Raw genomic sequence first — 22,789 nt, 5'->3', positions numbered from 1 at the left:
AAGAAACAAGTGGCACCTGCAGCTCATGTAATATGCATCTATTCAAGGGTAGCATCCAGAGGAGGCGGTCTCAGTGTGATTAAAAAAATGTTAGAGCACTATAGTCTGTCACCATAAGCTAATGACAGGAAGATGGGAGTCAAAGGGAGCTGCAAGAAAACCCTTCAATTTAGCAAGCCTGATTTGTCCCATCATTGCACTCCATTATCTCAAGGCTCCTATTTACTTAGCTTGGTTGGTACAATCGCAGCACACCAGAGCTGCAAACATTGCAGGGTTGCAATGTAGTACAAGGTTACACTAGGCTGGCTCAAGAGGCACCTGCTCAGGTAGGTAAAGATTCACTTTTCAAACAAAGGCTCTAGTTAGAATTGACCCTTCCAGGAAAAAGGGAGCCCATGAGAAGACTTAAGAAAGTACCTGGCACTGCTAAGCTTCTTGGGATACAAGGGCTGAGAGGCATTTGGGAGAATGCCCATCTCTCTCCACGTGAGCAGAGACAAGTTATTTCAGAGCCCCAGCTCCCTGTGATTATTCACCCCTAATGAGTCCTTCCAGATCTCTCCCTTCTTTATGTTTCCTTGCTTCTGACCTTATGCTATCAACTGCTAGTTACCAGGATTTCCTCTAACGACATCCCGGTGCTCTTTCTGATGACAGAACCTTTCCCTCTCTGCATTCCAATGGAATCTTTGCCATACCCTCCATTTGATGCCTCACAGTTTTCACCTGCAGAAATCCTCACTGGTTTATGTGCCCTCCCCTGAGCTTGAGCTGCCCAGGCTGGAAGATTAAGGTGCCCATTAAAACAAGCACCAAATCTCTGGGTCTAACCATTAACCTAGCTGAATGCTGTGTGTTTAGGAGCTGGACCCCAGCTCTCTGCCTCAGCCCTGCTGTGTGACTTTGTGCAGGTCATTTCTCCCATCTGGCTTTCTTGGTTTCCCCATCTGTAGAAAAGGGAAAGCCTCATTATCCCTCTCTGTATAAAACATCCTGAGGTCTAAGAAGACAAACTGCCTTGAGAGCCAGGCACTATTATTATTAGAGCTCAGGTGTGCTAAATAGGCACACAAAAGCAAAATGAATCCAAGGGCAAGGCAAGCAGACAGAGCAATAAAGCACAAAAATTGGAGAAAGAAGGGGAAAGAAAATCCATTGAAAACCAGAGTACAGCACTGGGGCACTGCTTCTGTGCTCTAAGCATGCATGGTAGGATAACACTGTTTGGAAGCAGTTCTACAAATGCAGGTGTCCATCTTCCCAGCCTTTTGTTTTTAGAGGTCTGTAGTTTTGGTCAATCCAAATTGCTGCTCCTACCTAACCCCACACTAGAGAAAGCCATTTCTATGGTTTGGCTTATTGACTGTATTGACTGGCTACAGCTGTAGAGATCAAGTAGGCAAGGAGATGCTCTGTCACCTTTTGAGATCAGCCAGGATTATCCTTTCTCCAGCTGGGAAAAGCAGCAGGTAAGGAATGCAAAGTACAAGAAAGCCTGAATGCAGAGCAGTAGGTCAGTTAAAGGAATTAACTCTATCTGTGTATTTAGTGCTTTATAAAGGGAGACCAGCACAGAATCACAGCATCATCAAGAGATAGCTGAGGCTCTGGAATCAACATGCCTATTACTCTACAGTGCTGCTGGGCAAGCAGCAGTTGTGGTCCATCTGTCAGTGTGTCCTCTGCTGTCACAAGATCCTTGCTGCAGATACGACCACATTCTGCTCCTTTCCATTATGGATGAGGCTGGAGTGTCCCTGTGATTTTTCCATGCAGCAGTTACAGTGCTGCTGTAACCAGTTTTTATTCTCTCTCTGAGGCAAAGAGCAGCTCTGCTCTTGGGATTACCATAAAAGAAGACAAAAATTCACATTCTGTCTTTGCAGTTCCTAAGAAATCAGTCACCTTTGCTTTCCAGAGGGCAGCAGAAGCTGAGAGTGTATGAATTGGCTTTTGAATGTTTGGTGTGGGAGAGAGCTGTGAGATTGGCTGTGCCTGCACAGAGAGGGTCACAGTGTGCATGCAGGGTCAATACATTGCCTTTGGTGGATCTCTTTCCCCCCTTCCTAAAACTGTCTGCAGCCTTCTTTCTCAGTTAAAAGGCTTTTCTTTATTATTTTTTTAAAAGCCTGTTTGATGAGTGATATCAACTGCCAGGGAATGCTACATTTCACTCCCCCTCATTAACATTGTAAATTAATTTAGGGCTCATTTAGATGCAGGATTAACAACCTGAGGATTAATCCACTCTTCATGCAGAGGACATACTCGGGATGAGCAGCCTTTCGTCTCACATCACTCAATTAGGGAGCAGGACCACCTCTTGGGAATCAAATGATATTTCTGTCTCTGCTTGCAAAGGAACTGTTCAAGGTTAAGGCAAGAGGCCCAGGAGACATCAGTCCTGGTCCCAGCTCTGCTGTAGGCTTCCTCTGCAACCCTGGCCAAATGCTTTTGCACTCTGCATCCACTTTATCCAATTTGCACATGTAGAGAGGTCAGACAGAGAAAAGGCAAAAGATTAAGAGTAGTGTTTATGGTGGTTCAGGACAGTGTGTTTTATTTCACCAGGGTTAAGGGGACAGGGGCTGTGGGCCAGCTGCCAACACACCAACTTGTTAAGCTGAAGTAATACATTTAATAATAAGTTTTCAGTTATGTGCACCTACCCTTACTGAGGTGAAAGAGTGTTTTATTTCGGGAGCACTCCCTCCCTGTGATGGCACAGTGAGTAATACTCTGTTATGTATGGTGTAGGGGCAAAGTCAAGCCCTTAGTTTTCAGATCATAAAAAAAACACCCAAAGCCAGCCAAACAAAAACCAAACCAAAAATATTGCTTTTCTCAGGCAAAGAGTCATCAGCTACAAAACTCTTGACACAGCAGCAATCCTGCAATATCTCAGTGACTCTGTTTTTATCTGCCCTGCCTATTTGCTAGAGAAATAAATAACACTTCTTGCAATTAACAAATGCAATGCCCTGTTGGAGCTTAGCTCTTACTCACTGTTAGTAAATCATCTGCAGAAGGATTTCATCCACTGAGGGGAATGAAGATTAAATACGTGCTTTGGCAAGTGTCATTTTCTACCAGAATATTTTCTTGAAGGCACTTTGTGCCTAATGATACACTGAAGACCTGTTCCTCTGAGTACAATAAATAAATACAAACAAGTGCTGTAGAAAAAAAAAAAAAAAAGCCTGACAGACAACCAATGCCACTTTGGGCAGAACTGATTGATGCTACTTAGAACCAGTAACACTTGCAAACCTCAGGCTTTCTGTTCTGCATACGTGCTGTGCACATCAGCTTAGCTGAACCCTGCTGTCCCATGAGGAGAGTGTTTCTAAAGCCCTAATGCAAACTGGTGTCAGCTGTTTGTATTGCAACATTACCAAGGGAAGCTCTAAGTGCAGGCAAGGACCCTCCTGTGCCATGGGCTGCAGGAAATGAAATGGAGATGCTGCAGTGGTTCAGAGAGTTTGAAATCAAAGACCAAATGGCAGAGCCCCAGAACAGTCTCACCTCTAGCGTGCTCATACAGAGTGAAGGATTTCATACAATATATTGCTGGCTACAGCTTCACAGACAAGCTCCTGACAGCAACAGGGGATAGCACAAAGGGAAAAAAAGTATGGAGAAAAATGTCTTCCTGGCACACTTTATCTAATCCTAATTGAAGTCTTACTTTTTTTTCCAGAAACATAACTGTTCCAGTGTGGTTCCCTCAGACAGATGACACTGACAAGACAACCACAGCACCACAAATCCGTGATTCCAACTAATAATTCTGTAGGAAGTTTCCAAACCGGATGATTTCTCCACTTAAAATACGACTTTAGCTCTCTGGCTGCTCCTTTCAGCTCCCCATAAAGATCAAAAAAGTGATGTCATAATTACTGCCACTCAATGCCAATCCAGCCCATTGAGAAAGGCACTCTTGTAAAGCACCAGAAAAGCTGGGTTTGTGCTGGGGTGGTAGAGCTCTGTCTGCTGGTATCTGCTGCATTAAAACGTCTGCCACATTAAAAGGACATCACAACTGCAACAATCCTCCTTTAAACACAAGGAGAGAAACATCTGAAGCTAACAGCACCAAAACCACAGGGATATTGTTAATCCATGAAGTCTCAAAAATTCAATGCTTGTTAGCCTTTCCTGCAGTTTTCATCCCCAGGTACTCGTTCTGATGAGGATTACGTTTTCATGCCACACTGTACTGCCAAATTCTATGCACTCAGCAGATTCTCTGTAGGGCACATGAAGGGCACTACACAGCACAGACCAACCTACAGAGAGTTCAGAGAAGTGAGAACAACAGGATCCTGCTGGTTGGTGTATCATGAGTTTTCTGATCTAGGGAAGGTAGCTGTCTCCTGTTTGATTTTAGTTGTCATAAATAATGCCATCAGGTTTGCTTTCAGCCCATTCTGCACTCAAGTCATTCTGAGCTCTGAGCTGCCCATCAGCAAATCAAAGCTCAAACAGAACCCTCATGTTTACTCATCTTCCTAGTAAGAGTGTATTTCACAGCCAGTCTGCCCAAGGGCTGTAACTGAAGAACTCTGAAAGCAAGTGAGAAGAGGAAGGTGACAGAAACCAGTGAGCAAACAAATGCTGTTACCTGTCTGCAGTAAGCCAGCCCCACTGTCTTTGACTCCAAAGTGCTGCTGGATGTCTAGTAACACACCTGCAAGGAAAACAGAGAACAAACTGAGTGCCTTCAGTCTTTGAGAAGCACACAACTCAAACCCGTGAAGCATCAGCAAAGCTTCAAATTCCAGTAGTTTTGACACCCAACTTCTAAAGTTTGCACTTCAGCTTCATTTCTGTAGGTGCACACTCAGTCATTTGGGGCTACTGCAGTATCAGCAGAGATAGGCAGACACAAAGTCATGCAAAGAGTGTGGGAATGAAATCCTCATGCATGAGGAACTGGTCTTGCCTTTCTCTTTGAATAAGATCAGGGTTTTCTTTTTTGTTTTCTGCAGAATCCAGGCCTCTTTCCTTCAGTTATTTTACAGAAATGCAAGGAAACTGATTCTGCACCATCACCATAGATGCTTCAAATGTTTTGACAAGACAGACAAATTGAATCCAAGATGAGTTTTAGCACATCATCTCTGTTGGAAGAAGATGTCACACATCCATAGGAGTGATGATGGAATTTTCTGCATCTAACTGCTTCTGGAGGGGGCGGGGGTGTGTTTCTCATTTCCAAAACAAATGCCGAAAATAAAATTACAGTATTTCAGTAGAAGTAAGTGACCAAACCTTCAGTTCTAAAGCAACTAAAAGCAGAACCAAGTCCAACCTCCTCTCTTTCCTGAGACCAAGTATATTAATTGATGCAAGTAAAACTGATGGGGATTGTGGTATTTACACATTCAGCTACTTGGGCATGAAACACATGAACATATGCAGTGTCAGGTACAACTGAACAGACACACTTTTGTAACCCCCCTAGCCAAGAGGGAAAACCCACAAGAGAGCTTTTGTAGCTCATCTTGGAGGGAGCAAGGTTGCCTAGCTCTAGAGGTCCAGCTGTGTTAGACACAGACCCATAGGCTTGAACATTTGTCTGTGGTCCAAAATTGCACTCCTTTTGGGGCTGGAACAGAGACAGTTGCTCTTTTAACATCTGGGACTTCCTTACTAAGGTTACTATCTTCCCCAAAAATAGGGATATGCAAGTTGATTTTTTTCTTTTTTAAATGAGAAACACCATTCCCCAGCTACACTGAATAGCTATAAATAGTTCACCACCAGCTCAAAACTTGAACCCAAGCTTGAGCCAAAGTCATTCTGCTCATCACTGCAGGTCTCAGGAATCAACAAAGCATCGACCTGAACTCACTCACCATATATCTCAGCTTTTGGGACTGCCAGGATCACAGTAAATGACAAGCACAATGAGATAAAAGACCCAAAGAGAACTGTTCCCAGAAGACATGGGGAGCAACGCCAAGAAAACAGACATAAATTCAAAGTACTATGGGGAAAGTAAAAGATACAGAGAAGGAAGGAAAAAAGTAAGAAAGCTAATTTGTCCTAGTCCTTATTACCTGCACATCATCATCTACTCAGGGCAGCATTCAGGCTGGCTTTTAGGCCACCAGCATCTGCCCAATAACATCAGTGCAACCTCCTACAACAATGGCCCCTCCCATACTCTCTATCAGACTGTTCAGCCACCAGCAGAGAAGGCTTGGGGTGGAGAAGGGTGTGAATCTTATCAATGTGTATCAATAACTGATGATGAGAGGGGGGGAAAGAATACAGAGCCAGGCTCTTCATACTGGTGTTGAGTCAAAAAAGGCAAAGGGCACAAACTGAATCATAGAAAATTCCCTTTAAACATAAAGAAAAAAAACCTCTCTACTGTGAAAGCAGTCAAACCCTGGAATGGGTTGTTCCAGAGAGACTGTGAATTCCCCATTCCCGGAGCTATTCAAAACCCAAAAGGACACAGACCTGAGCAGCCTGCTCTAAGCTGACCCAGCTTTTAGGAAGGGGCTTGGACTAGGTGATCTCCAGAGATCACTTCCAACCTCGATTATGCTGTGCCTGTAATTTTCTCAAGTATTAAATGTCTGATTACATCCAGCCTGACACAGTTTTCCCCAGCCTGCCTTTTCCATTGGAGCACTGCTGTCTACTCTAATTTCAACAGGCACTTCTTAATTTCCTCTTGGTTGGCAGATTTACCTCCATTTTCAAAGTGCCCTGGCATTTCTTGCCTGTCCTTGCCTCACTTGCTCCACTAATAACTAGGATATCATTATCCAGGCAATGGCTGATGAACTAAAAAAATGTTTGCCTTTGCCTCAGCAAACCCCTCTGTGGTTCAGCTGACTGACTTACTCCCCTTCATGTCCCACTATTTTACAGAGACTGATTCTCTCACAACCCAGCCTAGAAACCTGGTTTAACCAGCTCTCAACACCTTCAGTTCTGTGCTCCTAATCCCATGATCCATGTCCATGTCCGCATCCAGAGCTCTAAAAGGTGCCTGAGCTGCCTACAGCAACATATTCCTAACCATGCCAGAATGCCAAAGGGACATTAAACCACCAAAAATCACAAGGAGCAGGAGCCTGGGATGTGATGGAAAACACAGCCTGAGAAAGAAGATTGTTTGGAAACCAGAAGAGCAAATGCACAGAATTACAAAGGTGCCTCCACTGTAAAGCAGAGGAGGTCTTCCAGTTAATTACAAGGAAATTTTCTGCCCAGTGACAATGGCTTTACAGTTCTACAGTGCTTTTTTTCCACAAGAGATCATGGTGTGTTCTACAAGCTTGACCCACTGCAAGTCACAAATGAAATACATTTAGGACACTGAAGTACAGCCACCTTGGATTAAGCCTCCAATTTCATTCTGGTGGTGGAGAGGGCACTGGGTTCTGTAGCTAGTCAAAGCAATAGGACAATACAGAACCATAACTATGAGTCCTGGCTGAGCCTGGAAGAAGGTCTCACATGCTTAGGAGAGATCTGCATGTCTAATTGGCAGGAATTTCCCACTCCAAGCCTATTTTACATTCTCTTTGGGCTTAAGGTGTTTTGATATGGGATTTAGAGGATCAAATTAGAGGCAGCAGCAAGCAGCTGTTGCAATCCATGCACGAAGTGATAGGAGTTTGTCTCTGCTGTGGGAGCTTCCCTGTTCAGCCTGCTCACACGGAAAGACACTCCTCCTCTCACATTTGCTCAGCTCTGTTTTTATCTCACCATGGCAATGACTCACCCCAAGCTTTAATAAGATTTTGGGGTACAATTAAGCAATGATAGACCAGGGGAAAGTAGAGGAAAATGACAGAGCTTTTGACTTTCCCTTCTGCTTTTAAATGATGGGAAAGCAGAGATAGCTGGTGCCAGGCTCCAGACAAGGATCACATTGCTTGGAGAGATGTGCTCCCAGGTGCCTCACACCACCTGATGCAATCCAAGAAAGTGGTTTACAAGGCCTTTCTTGGATTAAAGTTCATATCTATGTCCCACATCTATGTCTCAAAACAGCCACAAGCAGCTAACAGGCACCACTCTTCCCAAGATAGCCTCTCAGCAGGACTGGTGACCACTTGGGATGTTTTTATGACTACATGGCACACATTAGAGCTATCACTTTTTCTTTTTTTAAGCACATGTGGCAACTTGATGACTGAATAAACACATGGGAAACACAGTGCCAACCTTCCAAAGCATCTTACCAGCTGAACCAGACATTGTTAATGCTGATGTAAAGCTTGGAACTCAAAGAGATGAAACACAGGGCAGCACCTAGCCAGGAATGCTGATCAAGATGGGCACAGAGACAGGACTCATTGGGGACACCCAGACAGCAGAACAAGTAGCTTCAGCCCTATCTGGTTACTTTCCTGGTGGCACTGATGTCTAAGTACCCAACAAAGACACTAAGGCACTTAGGGGATTTTTGTGGGCACTGGGCATGAAAAGGGCTTTTAAGAGCAATTTGGAGGATAAAAGGTCTTTGGGTGTGGAGTGTTAGATAGGGAGAGAACGTCAAGTAAATGGGGAAGAGGAATGTGGCTGACCTCACCCACCCAGAGTGTCAGAGGGTTTATAGGATCTGCTCCAGGATCCAGCATACACTTCCCTCCTATTCTTTAATGGCCATTTCAAAAACCACTGAATATGAGATACTTGATTCTGAGGCTTTCAGAATGCAAGCCCACATTCACCAGCCTAAGTCACCCCTGATTTAGGGTGAAACGTTTTGAGAAAGCCAAATTATCCTGAAAGTGCATAGCTCAGGCTTCAAACAGGGAGGCAGGTGGTCAGATGATGCAGGAGGCAAAGCTGCCTGCCTCAATCAGCTTTGTGTTCCTGACCAGAGCTACAACCAACAGTTGCAAGACTGGAAGGTCAGTTGATAGGGGGTTAAAAGATGCTCTGCAGAGAAGGTCATCTCAGTACAGCTCTCTTTCATGGTAACCACCATTTACTACTCCACAGGAGGTCTAATGTGCAGAGTACTTTGGTTACCCTTTGTATTTAGAAGGAACGTGGGCACTTCATGTAACCACTGCTACCTGGACATCTGCATAAAAACTTTGCCATGGTAAGAAACAGCATTCATAAGCATACAATCAAATCACAATTTCAAAGAAAAAAAAAAAAAAGAGAGAGAGAGATCAGAGCTTCTCTGCAAGACTCCCATTTTCCACTCACCAAAACAAAACATCATGATCTGATTTCAAACTGCTCCTGAGGCAGGTACAAACTCTATGGAGTTAGCTTGTGGACAGAGTGCAAAGCTACAGAAACAAAGCCAGAGTTTGTCAGCTCACCAAGCCTTGCATCACTAATGCCACTGCACAATCTTCAAGCACTGCACGTGCTGCAATACCATTACCCAACCTAACTACTTTAAAAAGCACTTTTAAAGGTATCTTTTAATGGGGGGGAAATTATGGTGCTTGACAGCACACAACTTTCCACACGATGCAGGGCAGGCACTGACAGCAATCCAGTGTGTCCCCAGCACCCTCTCTCCTGCCCCACTGCAGCACTGGACTTGCACCACTCTTTGGGGAAGCCCCAAAGGAGGTAGAAGAGAACCCAGACTCACATTCTTTTAGCTCCCAAAACACAGCAGACTGTGCTGAAAACTTGCTTCCTCCATTGCTTGTTGCTTACATACCTCTCCTTATGAAGGCATTCTCCTTCCCAAGCTGTGCTCCCTAGTTTTTCCAAGGCCAGCTCCTACAGGTGAAGGTAACTAAGCAGGGATAGCCAAGCCTGCCCTCCTAGCCATTAAAGGCACAAGCCACCTTCCCACCATCAGGCTCTTCCTCATGCCTGCAGCCATATTCAACCTGCTTCAAACAATGCATTAAGGATGCATAGGAGTGGTGTACACACCTGCCTGTTCAGAGACATGTGAACAGATTAGGTGGAGAGGAGTTTATTCTGAGGTCTCCATGATTGTATCTTCACTGCAACCCCAAGGTGTGACTGCAGCACACACACAGACCCCTAAGCTTCAAGCAAGCTGGCTTCAGCTCAGCCACCCAACAGATCTCTAAGCTTCAAACAAGCTGGCTTCAGCTCAGCCACCCAACAGATCCCTAAGCTTCAAGCAAGCTGGCTTCAGCTCAGCCACCCAACAGATCTCTAAGCCTCAAACAAGCTGGCTTCAGCTCAGCCACCCAACAGATCCCTAAGCTTCAAGCAAGCTGGCTTCAGCTCAGCCACCCAACAGATCTCTAAGCCTCAAACAAGCTGGCTTCAGCTCAGCCACCCAACAGATCCCTAAGCCTCAAACAAGCTGGCTTCAGCTCAGCCACCCAACAGATCCCCCAGCTTCAAACAAGCTGGCTTCAGCTCAGCCACCCAACAGATCCCTAAGCTTCAAACAAGCTGGCTTCAGCTCAGCCACCCAACAGATCCCTAAGCTTCAAACAAGCTGGCTTCAGCTCAGCCACCCAACAGATCCCTAAGCTTCAAACAAGCTGGCTTCAGCTCAGCCACCCAACAGATCCCAAGCTTCAAACAAGCTGGCTTCAGCTCAGCCACCCAACAGATCCCCAAGCTTCAAACAAGCTGGCTTCAGCTCAGCCACCCAACAGATCCCTAAGCTTCAAACAAGCTGGCTTCAGCTCAGCCACCCAACAGATCCCTAAGCTTCAAACAAGCTGGCTTCAGCTCAGCCACCCAACAGATCCCCAGCTTCAAACAAGCTGGCTTCAGCTCAGCCACCCAACAGATCCCTAAGCTTCAAACAAGCTGGCTTCAGCTCAGCCACCCAACAGATCCCTAAGCTTCAAGCAAGCTGGCTTCAGCTCAGCCACCCAACAGATCCCTAAGCTTCAAACAAGCTGGCTTCAGCTCAGCCACCCAACAGATCCCTAAGCTTCAAGCAAGCTGGCTTCAGCTCAGCCACCCAACAGATCCCTAAGCTTCAAGCAAGCTGGCTTCAGCTCAGCCACCCAACAGATCCCTAAGCTTCAAACAAGCTGGCTTCAGCTCAGCCACCCAACAGATCCCCAAGCTTCAAACAAGCTGGCTTCAGCTCAGCCACCCAACAGATCCCTAAGCTTCAAACAAGCTGGCTTCAGCTCAGCCACCCAACAGATCCCTAAGCTTCAAACAAGCTGGCTTCAGCTCAGCCACCCAACAGATCCCTAAGCTTCAACAAGCTGGCTTCAGCTCAGCCACCCAACAGATCCCTAAGCTTCAAACAAGCTGGCTTCAGCTCAGCCACCCAACAGATCCTAAGCTTCAAGCAAGTGGCTTCAGCTCAGCCACCCAACAGATCCCCCAGCTTCAAACAAGCTGGCTTCAGCTCAGCCACCCAACAGATCCCTAAGCTTCAAGCAAGCTGGCTTCAGCTCAGCCACCCAACAGATCCCCCAGCTTCAAACAAGCTGGCTTCAGCTCAGCCACCCAACAGATCCCCAAGCTTCAAGCAAGCTGGCTTCAGCTCAGCCACCCAACAGATCCCTAAGCTTCAAACAAGCTGGCTTCAGCTCAGCCACCCAACAGATCCCTAAGCTTCAAACAAGCTGGCTTCAGCTCAGCCACCCAACAGATCCCCCAGCTTCAAACAAGCTGGCTTCAGCTCAGCCACCCAACAGATCCCTAAGCCTCAAACAAGCTGGCTTCAGCTCAGCCACCCAACAGATCCCTAAGCTTCAAACAAGCTGGCTTCAGCTTAGCCACCAAACAGATCTCTAAGCTTCAAACAAGCTGGCTTCAGCTCAGCCACCCACTAGCTATTAAATATCAGCTTCACAATTTGGACCCTATTTAAATGCCGAGCTGCAGAAACCACCACGGTAGCCCTGCTGATATTTGCACCTCAAGATAAAATTCCCATTGCTACCAGAACTAGCAAGCACAGAAGTGAACCACAGTCCCACCTCCTGTGGATTGCCATGAGAGCATTCCCTGCCTTACATGCACAAAGATGCAGGCCTGCTCTTTAGGTATTGGGAAATGAGTGCTGACACCTTGCTTGAAAACACTGACAGCAGCTTCCTTAGGACACAGACACACACTGACTTCCATTCTGCAAAACTAATTTCCCCCGTTGTATGACATGACAGCATGCATTGGTGAAACAGTCTCTGGTTTTGAAAGAGGGTGGCAGGATTAAAAAGAAACAAACAAATCCAACCCAGCAACTAGACACAAATCCAAACAAGGGTTTCCTAAGACCTGCTGACTCTGGGACGCAACAAACTTGTGACCTAGAAAGCACTGAAAGGAAGCTGCCAGCACCCACAGGAGCACCTTTAGAAAGGGGTTCCTCTGAGGAATGAAGCAGAGCACTGTGAAGAGGGAAATCCAGCACAGCAGTTCAAGCTGAAGATCAGAGCGAGGCAGGGTCTTGGTGCCCAGCACTGCATTATTCACAGGCCATGAAACAGCTGCTTAAAAATCTGCTAACAAAACCCCAGAGCAGGTACGTGTGATGGTTCAAAGCCTTCACAGATCCTCTAGCCTCCCACTACCTGCACATGCAGAAAGGTGACAGGGTGAAAGCTCAGCTCAGAAGACTGTTTGAAATGAAGAGCAAACCTGTAAGGGTGTAGCTCTGACACAGAGGAGGACTTGTTGTGTACCCTGAGGAGCATTTCCAGTGGGCTTTTTGTTCAGGACAGGAGCTGTACACTCTGCCTAGCCCACTGCTGCTTGGGAAGTGAACAATTTCTGTTTTCTAGGGACATTCCTATCCTGAATCCAAACCCAAAGTCATCCTCAGAGGCTGGCACTGCCTGTCACACCCACTTATTCCAGTCAATGTTTTTATCCTTATTATAACATAATAAAAAAAGCCTTACCTGCATGGCATGTAACAAGCAATTAGCATTAGGAAAAAAAAACCAAATAAGGCATGCAATTAACAAAGGGCTTGAGGAGGAAAATTTATTAAAACCCAACTTCTCCCTCTCTGTCTGTGGCAGAGGTTAGGTAGTAATAAATGGTGGTTCCTCTAACATAGCTCCAACTCCACTGTAATGTTGCATGCAATTGCCTGCAAGAGTGGGAGGAGATAAAAAAAGAGTTCATCAGGTGTGGAATCAATTAACACAAGGCATCATTAACACAGGGCCAGGGCCTCTAGGGAGGGGAGCACTGGACAGCAAGTCCTGCTTAGATATAATAATAATCAAAACAAAACAAATAGGAATTTGAATGCAGCCATGGCTGCCAAATGCTGGGTGCCTCACTGGCAAAGCCACACCCTAATCAAATACTTCATCTCCCTAATTACAGTGTAGGCCTGTTCCCAGGACTATGGCTGGGAAGGAAGCCCTTGTCATATGGGGAACTTGGGATACTTGGCCAACATGAGTCCTAGAGCTTAAAAAAAATTCCAAAGCATGGAAGATTTTTCCATTTATCATCCAATGCAACAAGAGCTTTCAGCAGCCAAACTGCAGAATTACAAGGGGTCAAGTTTGACACTCAGCTCACTCTGCTGCTTTGCTCTCCTTATCACTCCCACCATACAGCTCCCTACAATCAGATCCTTAATTTCACTCCTGCCTTAGCCTATCTCAATCAGCCCTGCAATTCCCACAAGCCAAGGGAAGACTTCAATTAAAGATAAATTACATGGCTAAAAGGACAGGCTAAAATGAATTGGCCCCTAGACTTGAACTTGAAAAAAAACCAAACTCATTCATGGAGACTTGGAAAGATCCCTGCTAATGGTAAATACCAGCAGCTGTAACAACCTCAAACAACAAACAAAAGCAGGAGGTTTGTGATAGTTCTCTGAAATTGCAGGAATCATCAACAGCTTTCAGAAGAGGATGGCCAGACCCTTGTCCCAGACCCAGCACCTCTGTCTCAGGACTTGGTTCAGACCCCATTTCAGCAGGGCTTTGCTTTGCATAGCAAAACCTCTGCTCCAACACAGAATGGAACACAACCTTTACCAAGGCAAAAAGCTCCTCTTGGGACATGTCAGATCCAACCAGCAGCCTCCAAAGATCTTTCAGACCAAATAGCAGAGCCTCAAAAAACCCAAGGACATTGTCATACTTATTCAGATCTTAGATAATTCAGAGCCTCTCCCCCCTTGCAGAAAAAAAAAATGGGCTGGCTCTCTTCTGGCTTTCTAATCTCTACAGAAGACTAACAAGTCTAGCTAATTCATGCAATGAAGTGAAACATATCTCAGAAACTTTGTATATGAACTAATTAAAATTAATAAAACCAGTTTAGATAATGATAGAGCGAATCAAGTGCACATGAATTCAGCCAGTGACTCACCACTCCCTTATTTGCCTTATTGGAAAACTTGGCATATCACCAGACCAGAGTGACAATGAGTCAGGAAACTGGCATGAGCCACAAGCTGCAAGGAAATTAAAATAAGCATCTACAAAAATCTCTTTTTTGGAAGGATTTTTGGAGATCTTTGCTGGCTTTGTAGGGATGTGGCTATGGACTTCAGAGCTCTGCTCTCCTGATTTTCTGGCTAGACAAAATCAGCCAAGGAAAAAGAGTCACTTACAAGTTCTTCCAGACACAATACATCATGATTGGGCTCTTGTGCTCAGAATCAATTTGATACTTTTACTTTCACATCCTCTTGCTTATATTTTAACCATTTATACCCATACAACATTATATATTTAACATAGGAAGCACACTACCATATCCTAGAACATGTCCAGAGAAGGGCCACAAGGAAGAGCAGAGGGCTGGAGCACCTCTGCTATGAGGACAGGCTGAGAGAGTTGGGATTGTTCCGTTTGGAGAAGAGAAGGCTCCAAGGAGACCTTCTTGTGGCCTTTCAATATTTGAAGGGAGCTACAAGAAAGCTGGGGAGGGACTTTTTAGGGTGTTGGGTAACAATAGGACCAGGGGGAATGGATCCATGTTAGAGGAGGGGAGATTTAGATTAGACATCAGGAAGAATTTCTTCCCCATGAGGGTGGTGAGACACCCAGGGACAGGCTGTCCAGAGAGGTGGTAGAAGCCCCATCCCTGGAAGTTTTTAAGGCCAGGATGGATGTGGCTCTGGGCAACCTGATCTAGTGTGAGGTGTCCCTGGGATAGGGGTTGGAACTGGATGATCCTTGAGGTCCCTTCCAACCCTGACAATTCTATGGACTGCTCCATAGCACCTTACCTTGTAAACAGGCACATGTTACTCACTTGGGACTAGCCAAAGTCCATGCAAATATTGTAACTGAGAGCTAATGGCATGCATGACATGAGGGTAACAGTTCTCAGCCTAATTCTGTGTAAGCATAACCTCTAGCTGGTCACTTTGCTGCCTGCCTCATTCATGCAGACAATGAGACCTTGCACTGTCACCTTCTGGCATAGCCTCTCTTGGACTCACAACCTTCAGGCAAGGTTGGGAAGATGAAGCCCACCAAAAAGCCTCTGCTATCAGGTGTACCTTCTGTGCAGGAGCAGCTGTGTCTCCAGGGCTATAAACACATCCCATTTCCCTCTAATAAAATAGGACTCAGAAAGTGAAGCTAAAAGAAAACTTAAAGAAATTAAAAAAAAAAAAATGCAGATTTCAAGGTTGTAAATGCCAGCAGAAGGAAGCCTCTAGGTTCTTTTAATACCACCAGCCTCTAAGGAGGAGGATTTTTCACCCACTCCCTCCCCTCTCTGAGCCACACACACTGCAGTGACACACAAGATTTGAGATGTGAGCGAACAACTGGGGTAATTAGTGACTGATGATTTACAGCAGATGACAGCTAATCTCTCCAGTTAAGAAGAACTCCATCAAGTCTGTATGTTGGACACACTTCCAAGTGACTGCATCTCATTTCTCATTTGCATTTGCCTCCAAGCTATTCTGGAACATCACAAGCTGCCCAGGGCATGTTGGTATATTCCTGTGTAATTGTAAAGAGCTTTCCATTCTTTTCTACTACAAAGACTGCTGTATAAAATGCAAGGTGCAGAGGCACCCTGTGCAGAGTGGACTGGAGAAGAACAGCAGCCAGGTGATAAAGCAGCCTGGCAGGGAACATCAGGCATGTTCCAAGCAGGTTTTTTGTTGCACAGACCTCCCAGTTTCTCAGTCAAAGCAAAACACATCCACTCTCATGGTCCTGGGCTAAGAAAAGGTTTTGGTAATCAGCTCCATGGCAGCATAGGAGTGCAGAAGCACATCCCCAGTGCTCCTGCCAAGCTGCATACTGATTTGAAAAAGTAGCTCTGCAATGTTAGCTCATAGCCACTGTACAAATCTCCCACTGCCACCTAGATCTGGAGAGGAGCATCAGGCTTTAAGTGCAAAAACAGGAAAAGCTGGAATTGCCTAGAGACTACCCTCCAGATTAAAACCTGGATAAAACTGTGATGCAAACTTGGTGCTACTAGCTCACTTCTAAGACCACAGGAAATCTGTAAAAAAACCCTCAAAGGTCTACTATTTCAAGTGGCCACCTAAATCTTGTCTTAGCTTCTGGATGAAAGAGCTTTTGGCTGCAGATAAAAATACCTGTCCTAACTTTAGGAATCCCTGAATGGCCCTCACTGTTAAATATACATTTTAAACTTCTCTGAGGCACTGCTGCTGAACATGGCAAGTAGGCTTCTGAGTCTGTCATCCTGCATAAAGAAAAGAGGATAACTCTAAGGCCACCCTTGCATGCTGCTCCCTGTTGCTCACCTGTTCTCTCTCTTCTATCTGGAGCATTATTAACCAGGACTTTCTAGGCCTCCTGCTCTGGAGGGCATTATGATCCATGCAGCAGCTTCTCACACCCAGTGCACACTCCCTTCCTCCCTCCCTCACCCATTCTTGTATCCACTTGAGGATCACTCCCATCTACACATGATTCTTACTACAAGCATGATGTAAATAAATCAAAAGGTCCTGTTTGGAGGAGCTCTTCTCATATCCTTATGTGACCCCAGAGAGACATTTTTCCTGCAGATGAAGCTGTCAGCAGAGCCTCCTCCAGCTCTCTTGTGTTTTCTTCCATAACTATTTAAAGCAGCCACTGCAGTCCTCTAATCATGGGCACTTTTTAATCTGTGTATGAGTGGAAATTCCCTTCTGTCATTTGCCCACTCCAACATCTCCCACTGATGGGAATATCTTTCACCAAGCACAGCACAAGGTGATGCTCCTCCTCTGCACACACACACATGCACCCACACAAGTGCATTAAGCATTTCTTTTTCATCTTGGGTCCTGCTCAAGCTGTGCTAGGAAATGATCCAAGCATGGTGCCCAGCTGTCAGTGGCTGCATTTTTCATTCTAAGCAACATGTCTTTACATTTCTCCAGCTGACAAGGCAGGTGGCTTTGTACAGTTAGTAAGTCAGGCACACAGGTATTGAGAGAAGACCTGTGTGGGGCACAAAAGCTTGTAAGGAACCCAGGGCTTACCCACAGCAGTGTTAGGGAAAAGAGAAAAGAAAGCAGCTTTGGAGTTATCACAGGAGGTATTTAAATGAATCAACCCTAGCTTCTCAAATAAGAGCTGTGAAAGAATTTACTATGTTCTACAATTGCTCCGTGGCTGATCCTGCAGAAAAATCTGTGTATAAAACCTTTTACCTGCATGAGGGTGTGTGCAGAGGTAGGAACAGAGAGCACTGAAAGAAGCCTGACAGCTTGGGCTCCTCTATAATTGGAAGGGGTCACTGGTGTAGCCATCTGACTGCAGTGAGACCAGGAAATCTTCATGGCCCCAGTAGAGCTTGTCCTGGTTTATTCCTAGAGGGTTTTATTCAGTGCCAATTGTGGCAGTTCCTGAAGCTGGAACACCCTCCCCAGCCCTGGTTTGGGTTTTTTTTTTCCTAGCTGCATTGCCACAGGACCTCTCTGAGAAGGGCTATGGTACAGGACAGTGACACACACAACCTGAATGACACAACCAGGTTAGCAAGACCTGAATTCAACCCAGGATTGAGAGACAGGGCTGCTCTGTTCCCAGTCCTGACACTACATCACTATTAACCTTGGCTAAGTTACTTGCTCATGCAAACTTTCAGAGTCTGCATTAGCCTAATGAAGATAATAACAATAATCATGTGTGTCACAGATACAGTAGGGCTTGGTTATTATGCTCTTGTGAAGTGCTTAGAAGAGCCTCCAGATGAAAGGGAAATTAGGAGAAGGAAGATTAATTACATGACATGTGCCTCCCAAATAAATAAAAATAAAAGAAAAAAAAACCAAACCAGACAGGAACATTTTTGTTGTTGCTGTTATTAGGAGAGAGAGACTCTCTCTGATTTAGGGCAGCTTTTATTTCTCTGTGGGTAAAGCAGACCCATTTTAACCACCTTCCCTGTTCAAACTTTATTTGTAGATGGTGGGCAGGTGATAAAAGCTGCTGAGCCTCTGATACTGCAACCATCAAGGGCTTTGATCAAAGGTTTGATTCCACAGTGACTGGTGTCTGTGATATGACAAACTGGCAGGCCTGCCTGGCTTTTAACTGTGACAAGGCAAAAGCAGGCATCAAACATTTGCTGCCACTCTGAAGGAAAGAGTGGGATGAAGGGAAAGGAAACATTTCCTGTGGGTAAACACACCAGAGAGAGTATGGGCACTAGTGAGAAAGTTGGCAATGGAATCATATGAACAAGCACTTGGGAACTCAACAGCAAACTAAAGTAGCTGTTCTACAATGCCTTTCACCCAGGAAGCACCAAGCAGTTGGCATTGAGGTGAGTGGTGTTTAAACATGGGCAAAGGGACACAGTGAGAGATGTGGATACATCTGAGCTCCTGCATAATTGATCAGCACAGCCTAAAAAGAGACACAAGCTCCCCATTTCCCCCCCAAGCCTCACTGCTGTCCATTGGAGCAGCTTCATCCTCCTCTGCCAACCATCTTTAGGAGCATTAGATGCTCTACTTGAACATCACCCAGTGCCAAACACAGTTCTAACTCTTAACTTCACTGTGTGCATTTCAAAGTGATAGCAAATTCCATGAACTGGCCCTCAGGGGCAGTCAGTAATGAATTTCTTTAAAAATAGATGAGTACAGGAACCTGGGAGGGGAAAAAAAAATGCTTCATAATTGTACATTTCTTTTTTTTCCCCCAGAACCCAGGAAAACCTTTCCTTCATCTTGCACAGGGAGTTTTCTGGGTTGAAAAACAACAACAAAAAAACCCAGGGTAATATTGAACCCTTCATTTCTCAAGAGTCAGATTTGTTGTTGTTGTTGTTTAATTGCTGTTAGCAAGTCACCTACACCTTCATTTGTGATAATTAACAATGCAGTAGAAGAAGAAAAGGAGCTAGGCACCACTTGTTTCAGGAGACACTGCAATACACAGGGAGCTAAAGAAGGAGCTTGGGTTTCCCCCCTTCACCATAAACACTAAAAAGCTCTAATTTGTTAAGCTTCTGCTCATGAAATTAACTCCTTAATGACAGGTGCACCTCAGAGTCAGGACAGCTAATCACAAGATCAAGAGTTAACCACAACACAGAGCTCACAGGAGCCCTCATCTTTTTCAAGGAAAAGGCTTGGAAAGGTCCCACAAGTCAGTTCACAATGAGTTTATAGCAAAAAAAAACCCAAAAAAGTTATTTCCTAAGAGCAGAAGTAATCACCCCTGTTTTCCTATGGCTTTGCATCCTAAGACAGCATTCTCCAGGCTTTTTCAGTGGTGGCAGATGTTCCAAATTCTTTTGCCTTTGTGGTTTCTTTCACATCTAATAAACATTAAGCTCATGTTACAGGGATTCCCTCATTTCCCTGGCTCCAAGGTTCTATGAAACCTCTAGCAAAACTATCTTTGAGAAGTCTTCCTTCCTCAAGTGCAGCCAAAGCAGTAAGGGCTGAGGGAAATAAAGTCTAACCTAGAGAGAGAATGAGTCAGAAGCTACCCTCTGTTGAAAAGGAACTGCTTCCATTGCACTTCATGTCTTCATTTACTGGAATCACTGAAGGTTTTTGTTTGGTCAGCCCAGAGAGAGTTTCCTGTTTCAGACTAGCTGTGCCTTATAGATCTGAAGCCAGCCAGTGGCTTTTGACAGAATCACAGACTGGTAGGGGTTGGAAGGGACCTCTGGAGACCATCTAGTCCAACCCCCCCATGCTAAAAGCAGGGTCATCCAAAGCAGGTTGCACAGGACCACATCCAGAGGACATTCCACAACCTCTCTGAGCAGACTGCTCCAGCTGCAGCAGCAAAGATTTTTTTCCCTTATGTTTAAGTGGAACCTCCTGGGTTCCAGTCTGTGCCCATTGCTCCTTGTCTAATCAGTGGGCAGCACTGAAAAGAGCCCAGCCACATCCTCTGGGCCCCCACCCTTTAGATATTTGTAAGCATTGATAAGTTCCCCTCTCAGTCTCCTCAAAGCTAAAAAAAACTAGGTCTTTCAGCCTCTCCTCCTCAGAAAGGTGCTCCAGACCCCCCTATAAAGAAGCAAATCAGCAGAATTACTCCACTGAACCTTTAAACTCAGGACTGTGTGCAGTATCCCACACCAGTTACAGCTTCCACTTTCTGTTCATCAAGGTTTCCAGGCTTTTAGCAAACCCACCACACAGCTTTGGTGAAAAACAGCCCTAGCAAAATTTCTTGCACTGATGTTTAATAACCTGAAGTTTCATAGCTGGCCAATAAACCAGGATTTTTAGAATGGTCAGTCCCTAACTGCCATCCCTTATCTCAGGATGGTTTTGTGTGTGAAGTGGAAAACTGTTAGATCTTCAGAGATAATCAAGATTTGGACATGGGTGCTGCACAGAAGGGACTATCACTGTAGAAAGCAAACAGTATTTATCTTTCCCTCCCTGCCCACATCCTACTTTTGCACAGGAGAACCTGAACAGCCAAAGAAATGGGGTCAGGAAGAAAATGCTTAGCCACAGAACAAAAAAGGCAAAGCTCCCTTTGAAGAAAGAGCCTGTTGGGGTCCTGTGAATATGCTTTCAGACTGAATAGAGAAGAAAAAGAAAAGATCAATTTCAAAAGTAAAAGGCAACCCAGTCCTCTACCTGAACAGTAATCCACATTCTTTGGTCCTGCACTTCAGGACCTGTATTAAAGGTACTCCTTTGAGAAGATGTTGATTCTTTTGTTCGTTTATTCTGGATTTCGATGTTGAACAGAAAATAAAACATCTTAATTGTGTGTTGCATAACATAGAGGGGATGAAATAAATAAAGCAGTGTTGGTCTAAGTCCAAGGGGGGACAGGGGGAAAACAACCCTTTGTGCTGTCAGATTATGGAGAGTAACTCAGAGTATTGCAAAGTGCCCCTGCAGTCAGTATATTTAAAGGATTCAGGAAGCACTGCAAACTCTGAGCACCAAAACTGCTGCTGTCAGATAAAGTGACTCCCAGATAATCTAAGAAACTCCTTGTCAAGCATTCTGCAGGGGGACCTGTACCCATTGTAGGTAGAGAGAGCAGACCTGAGATCTTGCACAAGCATGCCATGCCCAAAGCCTTTCTTCCTTCTGCACATGACACTGGCTGGAATCATGCCTGACTCCCAAGTAACCACATGGTGTGCAAGATCCTTGCTGGAAAGCCAGGCTATAGAGAGACGGACTGTCTGCTGCTTATGTCAATCCCTCAGTGCTGAAGCAAGAGAAGTTTGGTCTGGATTGAAGTGCAGAGCACACCATAGTACTGATACAGCTCACTACTGAAGGTGGTTTAGCACTTACAGATGGTAGGTGAATCCACAAGAGCCTGACAAGACAGATATGAGACCTACCATAGCACAAAACTTTGTTTTCCAACAGGCAAATGCCAAGCTAGCAAAGGCACTTTCAAGTCAGTCCAAGAGGCAGATGTGAATGCCACCCAAACTCCAGCAGATAGCTCCGTGCAGGTCCGAACAGGCACACCAGGTGTTCCCAGGAGGTACACACTAAACCCAGGGAGCTGCAGCATTCCTCACCAACCTCCGCATTGGGAAGGGTTTCAGATGGGGTCCCCGAAGTCATTTACTCCCTTCAGCTCTTCCCTACAAGGTATTGGGGGGGTGATGGAAATGAAAACAGGAGAAAAATTAATCTTTTCATTAATTTAGAAGGGTGCAATCCATGACTCACAGCAAGCTTGTATAAAAAAATGGCATTGTTTAAATCTTATTTGTAATTATACTTCAAGCCAGAGAGTTTCAAAGCTGCACTCAGAATACAGCATCCGGATGTCTAATTTATTGTTATTTTAAGCAGGTACTGTGTGCCCAAATTCCCTTGGCAGATTGTATCTCAGCTTAAGTGTTTTGCTAGAGGTAATTTTCACGTGTTCATGACAGCAGCAATGAGAGGAAGGAAATCAAACAAAAGAGAATTCCATCTATCTTGTCCAATTTCTTCCTCTCTCCGTGGCAAGCTGAAAGAGATTCCTGCACAGCTGCAGTCTGAACTCCCTGTGCTCAGCCTCCTTTAGCACTGAAGAGCAAAGGGAAATGAGAAGTGGAGCACCTCTCCTATGGAGAAAGACAGAGAGTTGGGGTTATTCAGTCTGGAGAGGAGAAGGCTCTGAGGAGACCTGAAGTGGCCTTCCAGTATCTGAAGGGGGCTACAAGAAAGCTGGGAAGGGACTTTTTAGGATATCAGGTAGTGATAGGACTAGGGGGAATGGAGCAAAACTAGAAGTTGGTAGATTCAGATTGGATGTTAGGAAGAAGTTCTTCCCCATGAGGGTGGTGAGACACTGGCACAGGTTGCCCAGGGAGGTGGAGGAAGCCTCATGCCTGGAGGGTTTTGCAGCCAGGCTGGATGTGGCTCTGAGCAACCTGATCTGTGTGAGGTGTCCCTGCTCATGGCTGGAACTGGATAATCCTTGAGGTCCCTTCCAACCCTTACAATTCTATGATTCTATGA

At 45.2% G+C, this 22,789-nt stretch overlaps 1 protein-coding gene across 1 annotated transcript in view; it reads right to left on the bottom strand.

The window, feature by feature from the left end:
• The window catches only part of SPNS2 (SPNS lysolipid transporter 2, sphingosine-1-phosphate), a 131,388-nt gene that overhangs the window by 86,094 nt on the left and 22,505 nt on the right, over positions 1 to 22,789 (bottom strand). Inside the window, exon 2 of the mRNA XM_054394298.1 lies at positions 4,628 to 4,693. Coding sequence (XP_054250273.1) covers positions 4,628 to 4,693 — 66 coding nt within the window. The remainder of the gene's footprint in view (positions 1 to 4,627; positions 4,694 to 22,789) is intronic.

This window comes from Indicator indicator, chromosome 30, assembly GCF_027791375.1.
Source record: "Indicator indicator isolate 239-I01 chromosome 30, UM_Iind_1.1, whole genome shotgun sequence".
Taxonomy (NCBI): domain Eukaryota; kingdom Metazoa; phylum Chordata; class Aves; order Piciformes; family Indicatoridae; genus Indicator; species Indicator indicator.
The sequence above is the reverse complement of the archived record's forward strand: the minus strand, read 5'-3'. Positions and strand labels throughout refer to the sequence as shown.